Source organism: Protopterus annectens, chromosome 8.part0 (genome assembly GCF_019279795.1).
Source record: "Protopterus annectens isolate FY-2018-M chromosome 8.part0, PAN1.0, whole genome shotgun sequence".
Lineage (NCBI taxonomy): Eukaryota > Metazoa > Chordata > Ceratodontiformes > Protopteridae > Protopterus > Protopterus annectens.
The window spans coordinates 630,280,571-630,293,518 of NC_056741.1; the positions used below are offsets into that span (position 1 = coordinate 630,280,571).

At 34.0% G+C, this 12,948-nt stretch overlaps 1 protein-coding gene across 1 annotated transcript in view; it reads left to right on the forward strand.

Annotated features, from left to right (window-relative positions):
- LOC122808956 (calcium/calmodulin-dependent protein kinase type 1D-like) overlaps positions 1-12,948 on the forward strand; it is a 1,068,410-nt gene that overhangs the window by 931,902 nt on the left and 123,560 nt on the right. Inside the window, exon 8 of the mRNA XM_044080114.1 lies at positions 9,493-9,605. Within this exon, the coding sequence (XP_043936049.1) occupies positions 9,493-9,605 (113 nt within the window). The remainder of the gene's footprint in view (positions 1-9,492; positions 9,606-12,948) is intronic.

Consider the following 12,948-nt stretch of genomic DNA (forward strand, 5'->3'; position numbering starts at 1 on the left):
TCACTATCGTATCTCAAACAACTTATTGCTTATAGTGAAATTAAGTAATTATTTTGAGTAAGTGTTTTACCTTAACATTTAGATAACTTTGTGCTTTAGGTATAGATACGTTATACCTAATATTGTGCAGATTTGGAATGTGTGCTTAGACTATAATAGATTTTTGTACTTTTGTTGAATATATGAGGACTGGCTGAGATATCTGATTGTGATATTGTCTTTTGTCTGTATGGATGCTGGGTGTTTGGATTTGTTAGTCGAATTTTTAACCTGTCATCTGTACAGATCTTTGGAGATTATCTTGGCTCTGCCTTATATTTTTTGTCAGTTGCTTATATAATTGCAGTTGTTTAGTTAACTAGTGGTGGGTCCTTGTTGATTTGAATAGGGAAGTAGTGATGGACTGGATCTCTAATTTTGTATGCTTCCAGGGCTGTATGGAGATGTAGAACTTGATTTTCTGTCGAAGCTTAGGGTTTCTGGTTGTAATGTTTGGGACTTGTCCCTGTTTTTCTGCCTCTGCACTGTCACTATATGTGCTTTTGCTCAGGTCACTTGTTTTGTTGTGCTCTGAGATGTGCTGGTGCTATGGTAGGATCTTGTCTCTGGGTATCTTGTTTTTCTTCTCAGCTCTTCTTTGTGCAAGGCAGGCTTTTCTGGATAGGATCTTTGTTGGGAAAATTATTTATTTTTTTCTCTTTTTGCTGTTTCATTTGTTTAGTTGGAAATGCTGGGGGAGGGTCAGAAGAGATGGCTGGGTTTGGCATTGCTGTGTACTTGTTGGTCAGTGCTGTTGGGTATAAACTGTCAAATGAGGTGTTACATTATTTTATAGAGGCAACAGTGTTCAGTGATTTTATAATGAACAAGTTATACTCTTGCACTTACAGTTGGAGTGCTCAATTTAGATTCCCAATGAGGTCACATGATGCATCATGTTTTTTAAAGGCTTTTTTAAAGCTCTATGAGTTATATGCCATAAGAAAATGTATATGCCACTGTATGGGTGAAAGGTCAATGGACTGTAAAATGTAGGAAGTGGCTTATAGTAACAGCAGAGCATAACTACATTACTAGTTTTAACTTCTTGCCCCTGTACGTAAAGTACTAAATAGGTATTGTTATAAATCATTCTATATAAAGAAAGAAGCCTGTATTATTAATAATTAAATGTACACATTACATAACCACAAGCACCCTATTTTCCTCAGTAGACTTCAGTTTCCAAATCCAAAATTATGTAAAGCCAGTATAGTTTGTGGAACCCCCTGATGCATTGGTATAACTTTTGCTCTGCTGCAATGTTTGCTTTTATGAACATTTGTAAGAAGAGTCGCACCTTTTTCTCTTCCATTTAAAGACTCCCTCTTCTAAATGTACCATAATAAATAGTCATTTTTGATATTTATTGTTTACAAAGAAAATGGGGCTATGGAGTACATTCTTATTCCTGTTATGTGATAATACAAAAAATGTTATCAGTATCCTTATTGCAGCTATTAGTGAGAAAATATATGAGCAGTTTAACAAGGGATGATGCACACAGACAATTAATTTCTATTTAGTCTTGCTACATTACTGGTAATAGAAGACTGATTTAATGGTGATATATTTTTGACTCTCCTCAAATTTTTATTTGAAATTCACAGCAGATTACCATAGGCAGATATCTGACATGTTTTTTAAGCATAACAAAAATGGTGAGTATGTACAAATTATTTTCTTGTTTCTTCTTTAAAAGGCAATAAGAAGGTATTTTTGTCATGCAACATAGGCTGTTACAATTCTTATGTTTGTTTGCATAGTAAATTAAGCTCTGAAAAACAAATTAACAAAAAAGCAGCATTCTTTGTTAGTACAGTTAAAAAAAGATACTAGTTTAAAGGATGTTTTTTATTTAGATTTAAAAAAATAGACATGCCAGTTATTTTATGTAAGTGTGATGTTATTGTTAACAGTTTATAATATTTTCTCTGAATAGCAGAGTTTGTCTTGAATTGTGTTTCTTATCGTGAATTTATAAAAAGTATGAAATGTGTAGGAATGCTAGGTCCACAGATTCCTGAGACGAGAAAAAAAAACACCAACAGAAACCAAACCAAAACAGTTTGGCTATGCATACATACATGTATACATCTTAATGTTACTCCCCATTTTATACACAAATGAGGATTTGGGACCTAAAACTTTTGCTATGTTTTGGTCAACCATCATAACATTTCAGTTGCTGGTCATGATATTCATTATTTTGTTCATATGTGGACCTTATTCCAATACACATGCTCTATTAAAACCTCTATTTCTACCTACATGAATGGAACTGTCCAGTTCTGTCATAGTAATAGTCCTTTCCTTACCATTAGCTCCTAATAATGGGGTGTATTAATGTCCCCATTCCTTGATAACATAATTCCTAATATCTTTATCATATTCTTATTATAACCCCTTTCTCTAAACATTTCAGTGATGAAATCCATTTATTCTACCATCTGTGTATTCCGAAGTCATTCTTATAGCTCTAATGCATTGTCCTTTATAAATGTTGTATAACAATTTCCTGGGGTGATTGCTGGTATATTCCAGATATCCATTAGAAAATGTACTTTTTCTGTATATACGGGAATTAAAACACGTATCCCCATTAGATATATAGGTATCCAAATAGGCTATACCTTCACTGCTAATAGATGGAAGTGAATCTGAGATATTTACTACTTTGGTTTAAATAATCCAAAAAGTTGTTTAAAACAGCCTGTCTACCATCCCATAAGATGTATTTGTCATCAAGAAAATAAGAGTAATATCTGACATGTTTGTAGTAGTCACTTTTAAACACTACTGACTCTTCCCAGTCTAAGATGACCAGATTGGCATATATGGGGGCACATGCTGCAAAATTCATGAATTTATGGGTGAGTTGGTTTGGATGTTTTTTCTATTCAGTCTAGTTGTTCTAGACTAATAAATGACAACAGAGGCAGAGGGTTTTTTATCTTACGGAAAAACTCTTTACCCATACCTAAAATATTGAACAGATATAATGATGATAAAGGCATGATTTGTTCAGTAACAATGGAAATAAAAGGAAAATTATACACTTTTATTAATGTTTACTAGATATCTGGTATTGGTGTTAAAACAGTTAATCACCAATTAGAACAAGTAATGCAAATCTCAAAAGGCAGTATAATTTTGGCTGGTGACTTCAACTGTATTTTAGATGATGAAGATTATAATACTATTAGAAAATGAAGATGATCAACCTCGGCTAAAGCTTTAAAAAATTGGTCAATTCATTTCAGATGAAAGATATTAATGAATTTTCAGATTCTAATGTTTTTTTCTATACTCATTTCTCTCATAGACATAATACTCAGTCAATACTTAATAGGGTATATACATCTAATAACCTAATATCTAGATTAAGTAAAGTAAAAGTTGTCATATGTCTGTTACTGAATCATAATGCCATAACATTTGAACTTGTATTAAACACTACTAGCAGAATTTCCATTAAAAGGATATCAGCCTACATAACCAACTTAAAAAGATTTTAAGGATTTTTTTAAACAAAGAGGTTAAGTCCTTTATTGAATTCAGTTATACTGATGACATTTCTGAAATTTATGTATGGAATGCTCTAAAAGCTTATTTGAATGGTAAAATAAAATTTTGGTATGCTCATAAGAAAAAGCAACAGGATAAAGATTTGATAGATTTACAGGAAAAACTTGATAAATTAAGACAAATAGATCAAAAAGGATATAATAATGTGTTAAAAGAAATAATTTAATGAAAAAATATCTAGAAATATTAAATCCTAAAACTATGATAAATTTGGAGAAGGATAGATTTATTAATTATTCTATAAATCCAAAATATATGCATAAATGAGCATCAAGAACAAAATGCTTATTAAATCGAATCACATTAGAGAGTTGTATTCTTCTGAATGTAAGGAAAAGATAACTGAAATAGAAGACTTTTTTTTTTAAAATACTCAGAGCTCACGTTTATTAAAAATAATCAGTATAACCCAGAAATGGATTCCTTAGCAACAATTAAAAACTTTATTAAAAATATACTACAAACAGGTTGACAGAAAAGCAAAAGAAATTGTAGATAAGCCTATATTGATGTCTGAACTTACAAGTCAAATTAACAAACTAAAACCTAACAAAGCTCCTGGCAATGATGTCATGATATTAGAACTTACCTAAAGAAGCTTTACATATTTTGCATACTTTTTTAATAGTTAAAGATGTATTTAAAGTTCCTCCATCCTGAAAATATACCCTTATTTCCTCAGTATTAAAGATGGATAAAAAATTCAGCTGAGTGTTCCTCTTATAGACCAATATCACTTCTAAGTATTGATTATAAAATATTCATGGCTCTACATGGCTATACATGCTGCTAGATTTACAACTATTACTATATATGATTAATAATAATCAAATTGGATTAATATTATATATGAACATTTGTGATAATATTAAAAGAGTACTAGCTTTAATAGATCTTAACAATAAAAAAGATGGAGTGATGTTAAGTTTGGACAGATTGTGCTTTTGACTCTGTTAGTTGGAAATATTTATTATTGGTTCTAGAAGAGTGCAATTTCTCTAATCAGTTTTCACAACCTATAAATTTGCTTTATGAGAACTCTTTTGCATAGAAATAGGTACCTATATATCGGTGTCTATTTCAATAACTAAAGGAACAAAACAAGGCTGCCCTTTATCTTCACTATTATTTGCTTTAATTATGGAACCATTTGCAAACTAAAGGTCAAGAACTTATATCAAAGGTATGCAGATTAAAAATAAATTAAATTCTAAGGTATTAATTTTTGCAGATGGCATTATTTTGACTTTAAATGATAATAAAAACTGTCTTAAGAGAGTATTTAATGCAATAGAAACTTTCCAGAAGAAATCTAGTTTTACTTTTAACTAAAATAAAACAAAAAATGTACTCATAAATACCAATATTGATGGTAGGTAATAAAGATTTTTCTAAGTATGTAGTAAAAGATAAAAATACCTATTTAGGAATATTTTTAACAGATAATATTAAGAATATGATTGAAGAAAATTATTCTAATAGTCCAACTTCTATTAAAGTTCTTGTCAATAAATGGAACCAGTTTAATTTTTCTATGAAAGAGAGACTTTCTCCAATAAATGATGATTATTCTGCCTAAAATTGTATATATAATACAATCCCTTTTGTTACCTCTTTCTAAAAATATATAAAGGAATTAATTCCTCTACTTCTTAATTTTTTTGGCATCCTGATAAATCTGGTTTAGGATTAAAACACGATGTTAGAGACTGGTCTATGGGTGGAATTGTTATGCCTGACATAGAGCTGTATTCTTTATCCTCTATCATTAAAACAACTTCTTTATGGTTAAATAACTTTTACAATGCTAAATGGAAAGACATATTTGAAAGCATTTGTAAGGAATCGAATAAAATATCACATACTCAACAACATTTAATAATAAATAATAACTTTGTATGGATATTAAAAGATTGCATACTAGAAAATAGAAACATTGTGATTGGTTCTTCATATCTGTCTTTAATGTTAATTACTTTTAGAAATTGTATTTATAAGAATCTTGAATATAAGGCATGGTTGTTTTTGATATTTCCTATAGCATATACACAAAATAGTATATGTACTTTTGACATGTACAAGCAAATATTTCTAAGGAGAATAATTTGGTATAATGGAGTCAATTGGTGGTGGGAGAAAAATTGCAATTGCTAGAATATATCTCTAATAAATTTAATTTAAATAAAGACTCATGGTTAGACATACAGAATTGTAGATTTTCTATTGAAAATAAAATTAAACTAATGCAACCTTCAATTAAAAATTATGTGCCAAAATTCACTGATTTCTTAATTTTAATATTACGTCACAGAACAATGGAAAAGGGATTGCTATCAAAGATATATAAGATTATTAGATATTCAACAGAATGTTTTAAGGAAAGTTATTGGGAGCATTTTAAAACTGTAAATAATTATCCAAATAATGAAGATATAAAACACATGTTGACATCTTCAGTTTACATTACTTCTTCTGTAAAATGGAATTTTTTTACTTGGAAATTTATGCACAAAGCATTTATAACCCCACATAGAATAGAATTAATGTACAGGAAAACAGTAACATGCTGGAGGTGTAAAATAAACACTAAAGAGGATTGGCAACATATTTTTATTGTGAAGTTATTAAACCATTCTGAGACAATATTAATGTTTTTACAGGTGTTATTTAGTGGTAAATTCATTTTATTTAAACCATTGATCTTATTCAGTACACCAATACATGTCTGTGCAAAGAGAGTAAAATACCCTCTTCTATGGAGCATCCTATCCATTGCAAGGAAAATAATCAAAAAGAACTGGAAAAATGAACAAACTCCAACAATGAAGGAATTCATAAACACTGCAACCAAAGTTTGTCATTACAAACTCTTAATAATCAAAATGAGAATTACTAGAAATATCACTTCCCACAACACTTGGATAAAATTCAGGGAACTGCTAAGTAAACAGTCACAACCTTGTTAACAACAAATACCTTATTTTTCATTTTTTTATACATTAAGAATTATCAGAATGTAACACCTTTGTAAATATTTGTATTTGTTTTACTTTATATTGTTTGTTTTGATAGTTCTATTGTTAAAATTTGTCATACATTTGTTATAATTAATAAAAAATATTTTAACAAAGAGACACAATATTAGAATCAAAAGAGTTCTGGAATCTACTCTGAGGAGAGTCTAAGAAGGTTATTGAAGGCAATTTTTAAGAAAAATGTGGTGATCCCAAATCAGTTCCCTATAAAAGTATAAAGAATACATAGGGAAGGTTATTACAAATAAATAAAAGAAGAAAACAATAAGCAAACAAAAATGTTTTTCCAGAAGTTTTGATGTTAGCCTATTACTTAAGTCAAAAGAGTTGTATTAAAACCATCAGAGATATAAAAACATTTCTGTTAAGACAGTGGAAGCTATTCACTTATAATGTAAGGGAAACAGCTGACTTTAAATCCATTTTGAGAGAAACTGCAGTTTGTGAAGGTAGCCTCATGGCTGCCCTTCCTTGCCAGATACTGGCAGCTTGAAAATATAGGGAATGAGGATAAGGCCTATGGAGGAAGCCAGATGCTTGTTCTCAAGGAGTCATGGTAATATGTAATCTGTGACATGGTTCAGGGAAATAGTGGATTATTAAATGAAAGATATGGATTGGTATATGAATAAGAGTTGATGTAAGAGAGCATCCAATAAACTCCTTCCTAACTTGAAGCAAGTAAGTGGACACACTCAGTATTAGGAATGATAACCCTTTACCCTAAAGAGCCAATTTAACCTGTAAACTAGCCAGAGTGGGAGGATATGCAACCATGTAGCAGTGAGGTGCTTTTCAGTAGAATTACAGAATGGCATAGCAATTTAAATATATATCTGAGAAGTATTACCAACTGACCACCTAGGCAGACACAGGCACATACAAAAACATACATCAGCCACACACACACACACACACACACACACACACACACACACACACACACACACACACACACAGACACAATTATCCCCACCTGGCACTTACCTCTTAAGACCAGGTAAATACATCATTGAAAAAACACCCCTAAAAGTTGATTCAATAGTCAGGGATCTGGGAACTGCTGTAGATATTAACCTATCCTTTGACTAGCATGTGTCTAGGGTAGTAAGAAAATCCTTCTATATTGCTCAACTTATGAGCAAGAGCATGGCGTCTAGGTCCAGAGAGGTCATCATGCATCTGTACTGTCATCAGGCCCATCATAGAATATAATGCATCCTTCAGTATGTACCTGACTAGACACATGCAGCAATGGGAATGTCCATAAAGGCTTCTTACAAAAAGAACACAGAGTAAACACAATGTCCTATGCTGATCGCCTCAAAGCCCTATCTCAACTCAGTATCATACAGAGTTCTGAAAATTGTTCTTTGCCTGGCATACAAGGCAACCCTGGACCTTGTTTTGATCAATCTTTTGCACATCTGCAAAACAAACAGCATCAGAACCATTGGATTAAAAGACCTAAATTTTGTTTGCAACATAAACAGGACATGTTGGCGAGACAGATATGTTTCTCAGAGAATTCCCATTCTCTGGAATAGGCTCCACATCCACATAAAGCAGAGTTCCTCCCTATCCCTATTTGAGCACAACTTGGACCAGTGAATAGGTAATTGGAAATTCACTACTGGTCTGGCTCCTATGCCTGTGATGGACAGAGGCAGATTGCAAATCACCACCTATAAATTAAGTATAAATTAGATTTATGTGTCACATTTGGGTTGCACAGCTAGGCTCTTAAGAGCCATAGTAGTTTTTTTGCCTAGTATGCACCTATTAACGTATGGGATCTTTTCTTTGAGAGTAATGGGAGAATGTAAACTTTTGGCTAAGTTGCATAATGCAGCTGATAGTAAGGATTTATGCAACCAAGTGTTTTTTTAAATCACTCAGCTGAGTAACTCAATTACCACATGCATTTCTGGGGGAGAGCACATGGATAGCTATCATATGCTGCTCCTTGGAATGCTTCATTTACGTTTCTGGTAGGCAAAAAACACAACCTATAATTATATTATATTATACCTCTTCAAGGTAAAGCAGTGTGGTAGGTCTGTCTCTGAAATAGTGGGGTCATGTGGTATTCATAACTACAGAGAAATGGAGTAGACCCAGGACCATCCTCAGTGGGTTCCTGACATAATGCATTATGGGTGATACGTAGCTCATCTCCACTTTATTTGCCTTCTTCCTCCCAAGTTGACTGATAATCCCTGCTCAAACTGTTTAGATTACAAACATTTTAAATATTTTTAAAATATTTTAACTTTAATTTATTAATGCTGAGATCATATGACCTAATTGGTCATTCTCTTTAAAAATGGTATACCTGAGATGCTTAGAATCTTCTGAGAAGGTAATATGCTGAGGTGCTAAGGATTCTGTCAATAAAGTAACTTGAAAACAAACTTTGTGTTCAGTTTTTCTTACCTAGTTTGGTCCAGTCATTCAGTAGTAAGTCATGCTCTGCAATCATAAATGCCATGGATATGCTGAGGAAATACCAAAGTTGGTTTCAGTATTTCCACTGCTTTGGATCTCGTCTGTTGTCAGCTGTCCTATCCCTCCTGTTGTATAACAGCCTAGATGTACTAAAACAAATAAAATGCATGTTGTGATTTATCTAAGTCAATGTCACATTAAATAATGTATGAAAGGCAAGGAATACATCTTTATTGGTTATCTTTGATCAGTATTTGACAAGGTGTGAGTGCATATGTTAAACAAGATGTAAGAGTAGGATATCAGCCTCCATATATTCTCTAGCTATGTTCCTTGTCTTATGACACCAGGTCCCTGACTCTTCTTTTTTTTCCTGATGCAGGCTTTCTGGCTATCCACCATTTTATGATGAAAATGAGTCAACCCTCTTCAAGCAAATTCTGAATGTTGAATATGAGTTTGACTCACCGTACTGGGATGACATCTCAGAATCAGGTAAATTAACTTTACTGTATCATGAAGTGCTTATTAATGATTGCATAGTTTGTTCAAGTAGCTACAATGCCATCTGTATGTTGGCTAACAGTAGAGACTTCAGAAAATATCAATTTGCATTCTGCCTACATATTATAGTTACTGATGCTTTTTTAGCAACATGTGCTCTTGGAAACTGTTAAAACAGTGAACTGTATTGTTTTTAACACATTATCATGTAAGGAGTGTATTTGTCATTCCAGTGCTTCCCACATGCATGTAAGCTATGCTAGCAGTCCAAGAACAAAGGATCATACTCTGTCCTGTCAGCTGTAATTGGCACCCTGAGTAATCCTGGAACTGGTAGAGCCTTCCTCAATAAGAGTGTATTTTTTGTTGGCCCCCTTCAGCCAGCAAGCTTTCCTACATTACTCAATTTATTTGCTCATCCCTTCAGGTCTGAAATTGGTCGGTAATTGGCTGGGCTTGGAATGGCTCACAAGGGCAAGTTAGCCTGGTACTAATTAGACTTGTGCTATGGTGCAAGCATTAAATACTGTGCTCTTTAGCTGGTTTAACTAGGTAGGAAGGAGTTATAATCTCACTGCAGTCAACTTGTGTAATTACAGCCTACTTTAAGCTTTATTGGAAAAGGCCACTCAGACTCTGCCACAACTGGCTGTGAGGGGAAAGTTTAGTTTGATGTTGCTTTCTTGTGTTTTGTATTAGATCATTGCCTTCTATTTTGTATATTGTGATTTGTTTCCTTCACACTCTGTTTAACTTGCATTTTGCTTTTAATTGCATATTAAAACTAGGAAAGAGACCATAGCTATGTCTCTTATGAGTCATACAAAATTTTCCCACTCTGTTGCTGTAGTGTTCGTAAATCCAACTGTCTTTCTAGTGGCCTGCCCTTTATGTTAATTTGACCACATATCTCCTCCCCTCTCCCCTTTCATTGGCTGTTGTGAGTTAGCACAAAATTTTCATTTTGTGAAATAACTCCCCTTCAACCATTTAAATTAAGTGGTCATCCCACTGTATTCCATACTACCAGAATACAAAGTGCCCACTCCCTTTCAATCTATAAGCTATTTTAAAATCAGTGGCTCTTCACTTAGACAGCTAAAGCTTAAGTTACCCTCTCTTTCATATCCAGCTCTTTAGTGCACACTGCAGTGTTTAGGATATTAAACATTTTTTTCCATCTTACCTTTAAAATTTGCAACATCTATTGCAAGACCATCAATTATTGTTGAGCCCACATTCTGCCTCTCATTAGTCATCTTAGGATTAGTGCTACTGTTTTCTCCTGGTGAGATAAGGAGTACAGGGACATTATTTCCTGGAGAATGTTGATCACAGGAAAGCCTAATAACTGCTTCATAGGTGACAGCTTAGAATTTGTGCTTATATTCTGCTTCTGGTTTGAGAAGAAGCATAGTGCTTTGATTCCTGACTGTTTCTGGTTGGGTAGTGAGTGCTTGACATTCCTGATTGGTCTGGTTGCTGTTCAAGGCACCAGGAAAAGGTTGCACCAAGCCTACAGACCCTTGCATCATCTGGGACAAGACTGTGGATTACCAAACAAGCTGTGGCCTGCTTCTCAACCGATTGGTACTAATGTTTTGCGTCTGGTGAGAGAAGAAGCAAATAAGCATTGCATCCCAGCAGAATGAAGCTGTGGTGAGGCCAGCACTAGTAGTATACAGCCAGTAGCCATTCACATGACTCCCCTTTTTTTCATCATTCTTGGCAAGGTAATTCTTTGTGTCCATTAAGTACTGCTTGATTTGTTTCTAACTTCAGAATATCTGCTTAAATACTTCATCCTTCAATGTTCAGGGTATACTTATTAGTTTCCCCTCAAGTATCTGGCAGTGCCCTGAGTAGACATAGACATCTTAAGTGACATTTTTCCTGTAAAAGCACAACTGAAGTTTCACCAATACCTATTTGCACACTGGACAACTAGTTTGCAGTAATAAGCATTGTCCCCAGAGTTGCAGACTGGATATTCCTGACATTGCTTTACATTCTCACTCTAACTGCCTAATCAATAAAAAACGGTATGTTGCCATGGATATGAGATTTCCACTATCTCCATTACCAGTTTGTTGGATTTGGACATCCTGAGGCAATGTAGAAATTGCCTCATGTTTACTGACACCAGTTACTTCACAAACTGATATGGTATGTCAGAGATGTATTTACACAATGTCACTGGAGGCAAAGCTGTCACATAAAACTACTCCTAACGTCAATAAAGTTGTCTGTAGTACACACGCTGCATCCACCCAATTTATTTAGTTAACGTTTGTTTACCAGGAAAGTCTGACTTGGAACAAAGCCAATTTTCAGTGGAGGCCTGAGGAGAAATGCTCCAGATGCATGTTTTTGTAATGTGATTAGAAACCGAAGTACCCAGAGAAAACCCACATGAATGCAAGAATGACATGCAGACCTCCACACAGAAGGCACTCCGGACTGGGAATCAAACCAGAGAACCTCTTGCTGTGAGGCAACAATGATACCACAGCACCACTGTGCTGTACGATATTTCAAATTCAATTCAAAGCAGATATATAGACCCACATATGCTGAGGCACTTAAATGTAACCTTCCTAAACTTGAAAGACCACTAAGATGAAGTACACATATTAAATACCCTCAGCAGCCCCGAATGTACTCTTTCAAAATACAACACCCACATCAACACATACAGCCACATCTCATGGAGCCTCTACTTCTAAGCCCATAAGGCAAGCCACCACACAATCCAACATTTTGGCCATTGGAGACTCCATTGTGTGACACACTGATGTTCCTTTCACTAGGCTGAGTAAGGAGAAAGTCACAATCAGTTGCTTATTAGGGGCTAGGATCTGCCACATTGCATACACACACTCAGATCATTGGCCCACAAGTATCAGTATGACTCAGTCATAGTCTATGTGGGTGTAAATGACCTGAAACATACCACCCTAGACTATATGAAGAGAGACATCATGGAGCTCTCAGAATATGTGTTTCAGCCTGGTATGTGCCTAGCATTGAGCAGGATTTTACCTTCTCCAAGGATGATGCCACAATATGAATGAAAGATAACTGACTTCAATAATTGACTTAGTTTTGGGTGTAACAGCAAAACCACTAGCTACAAAACAGATCCAAAGATAGGCACTGTTGTTGAAGGCTGATACCACAAATTTGCTGAAGGTTAACACGACAAATTTATTTAATAATAAAAAAGCAAGGCTGTTTAATGAGATAAAATAAAACATAAAACGTGTCAAAATTGGTAAGCACTTTCACAGTAAACACTGCTTCTTCAGACCATAATCAAACCAATAAAACACCC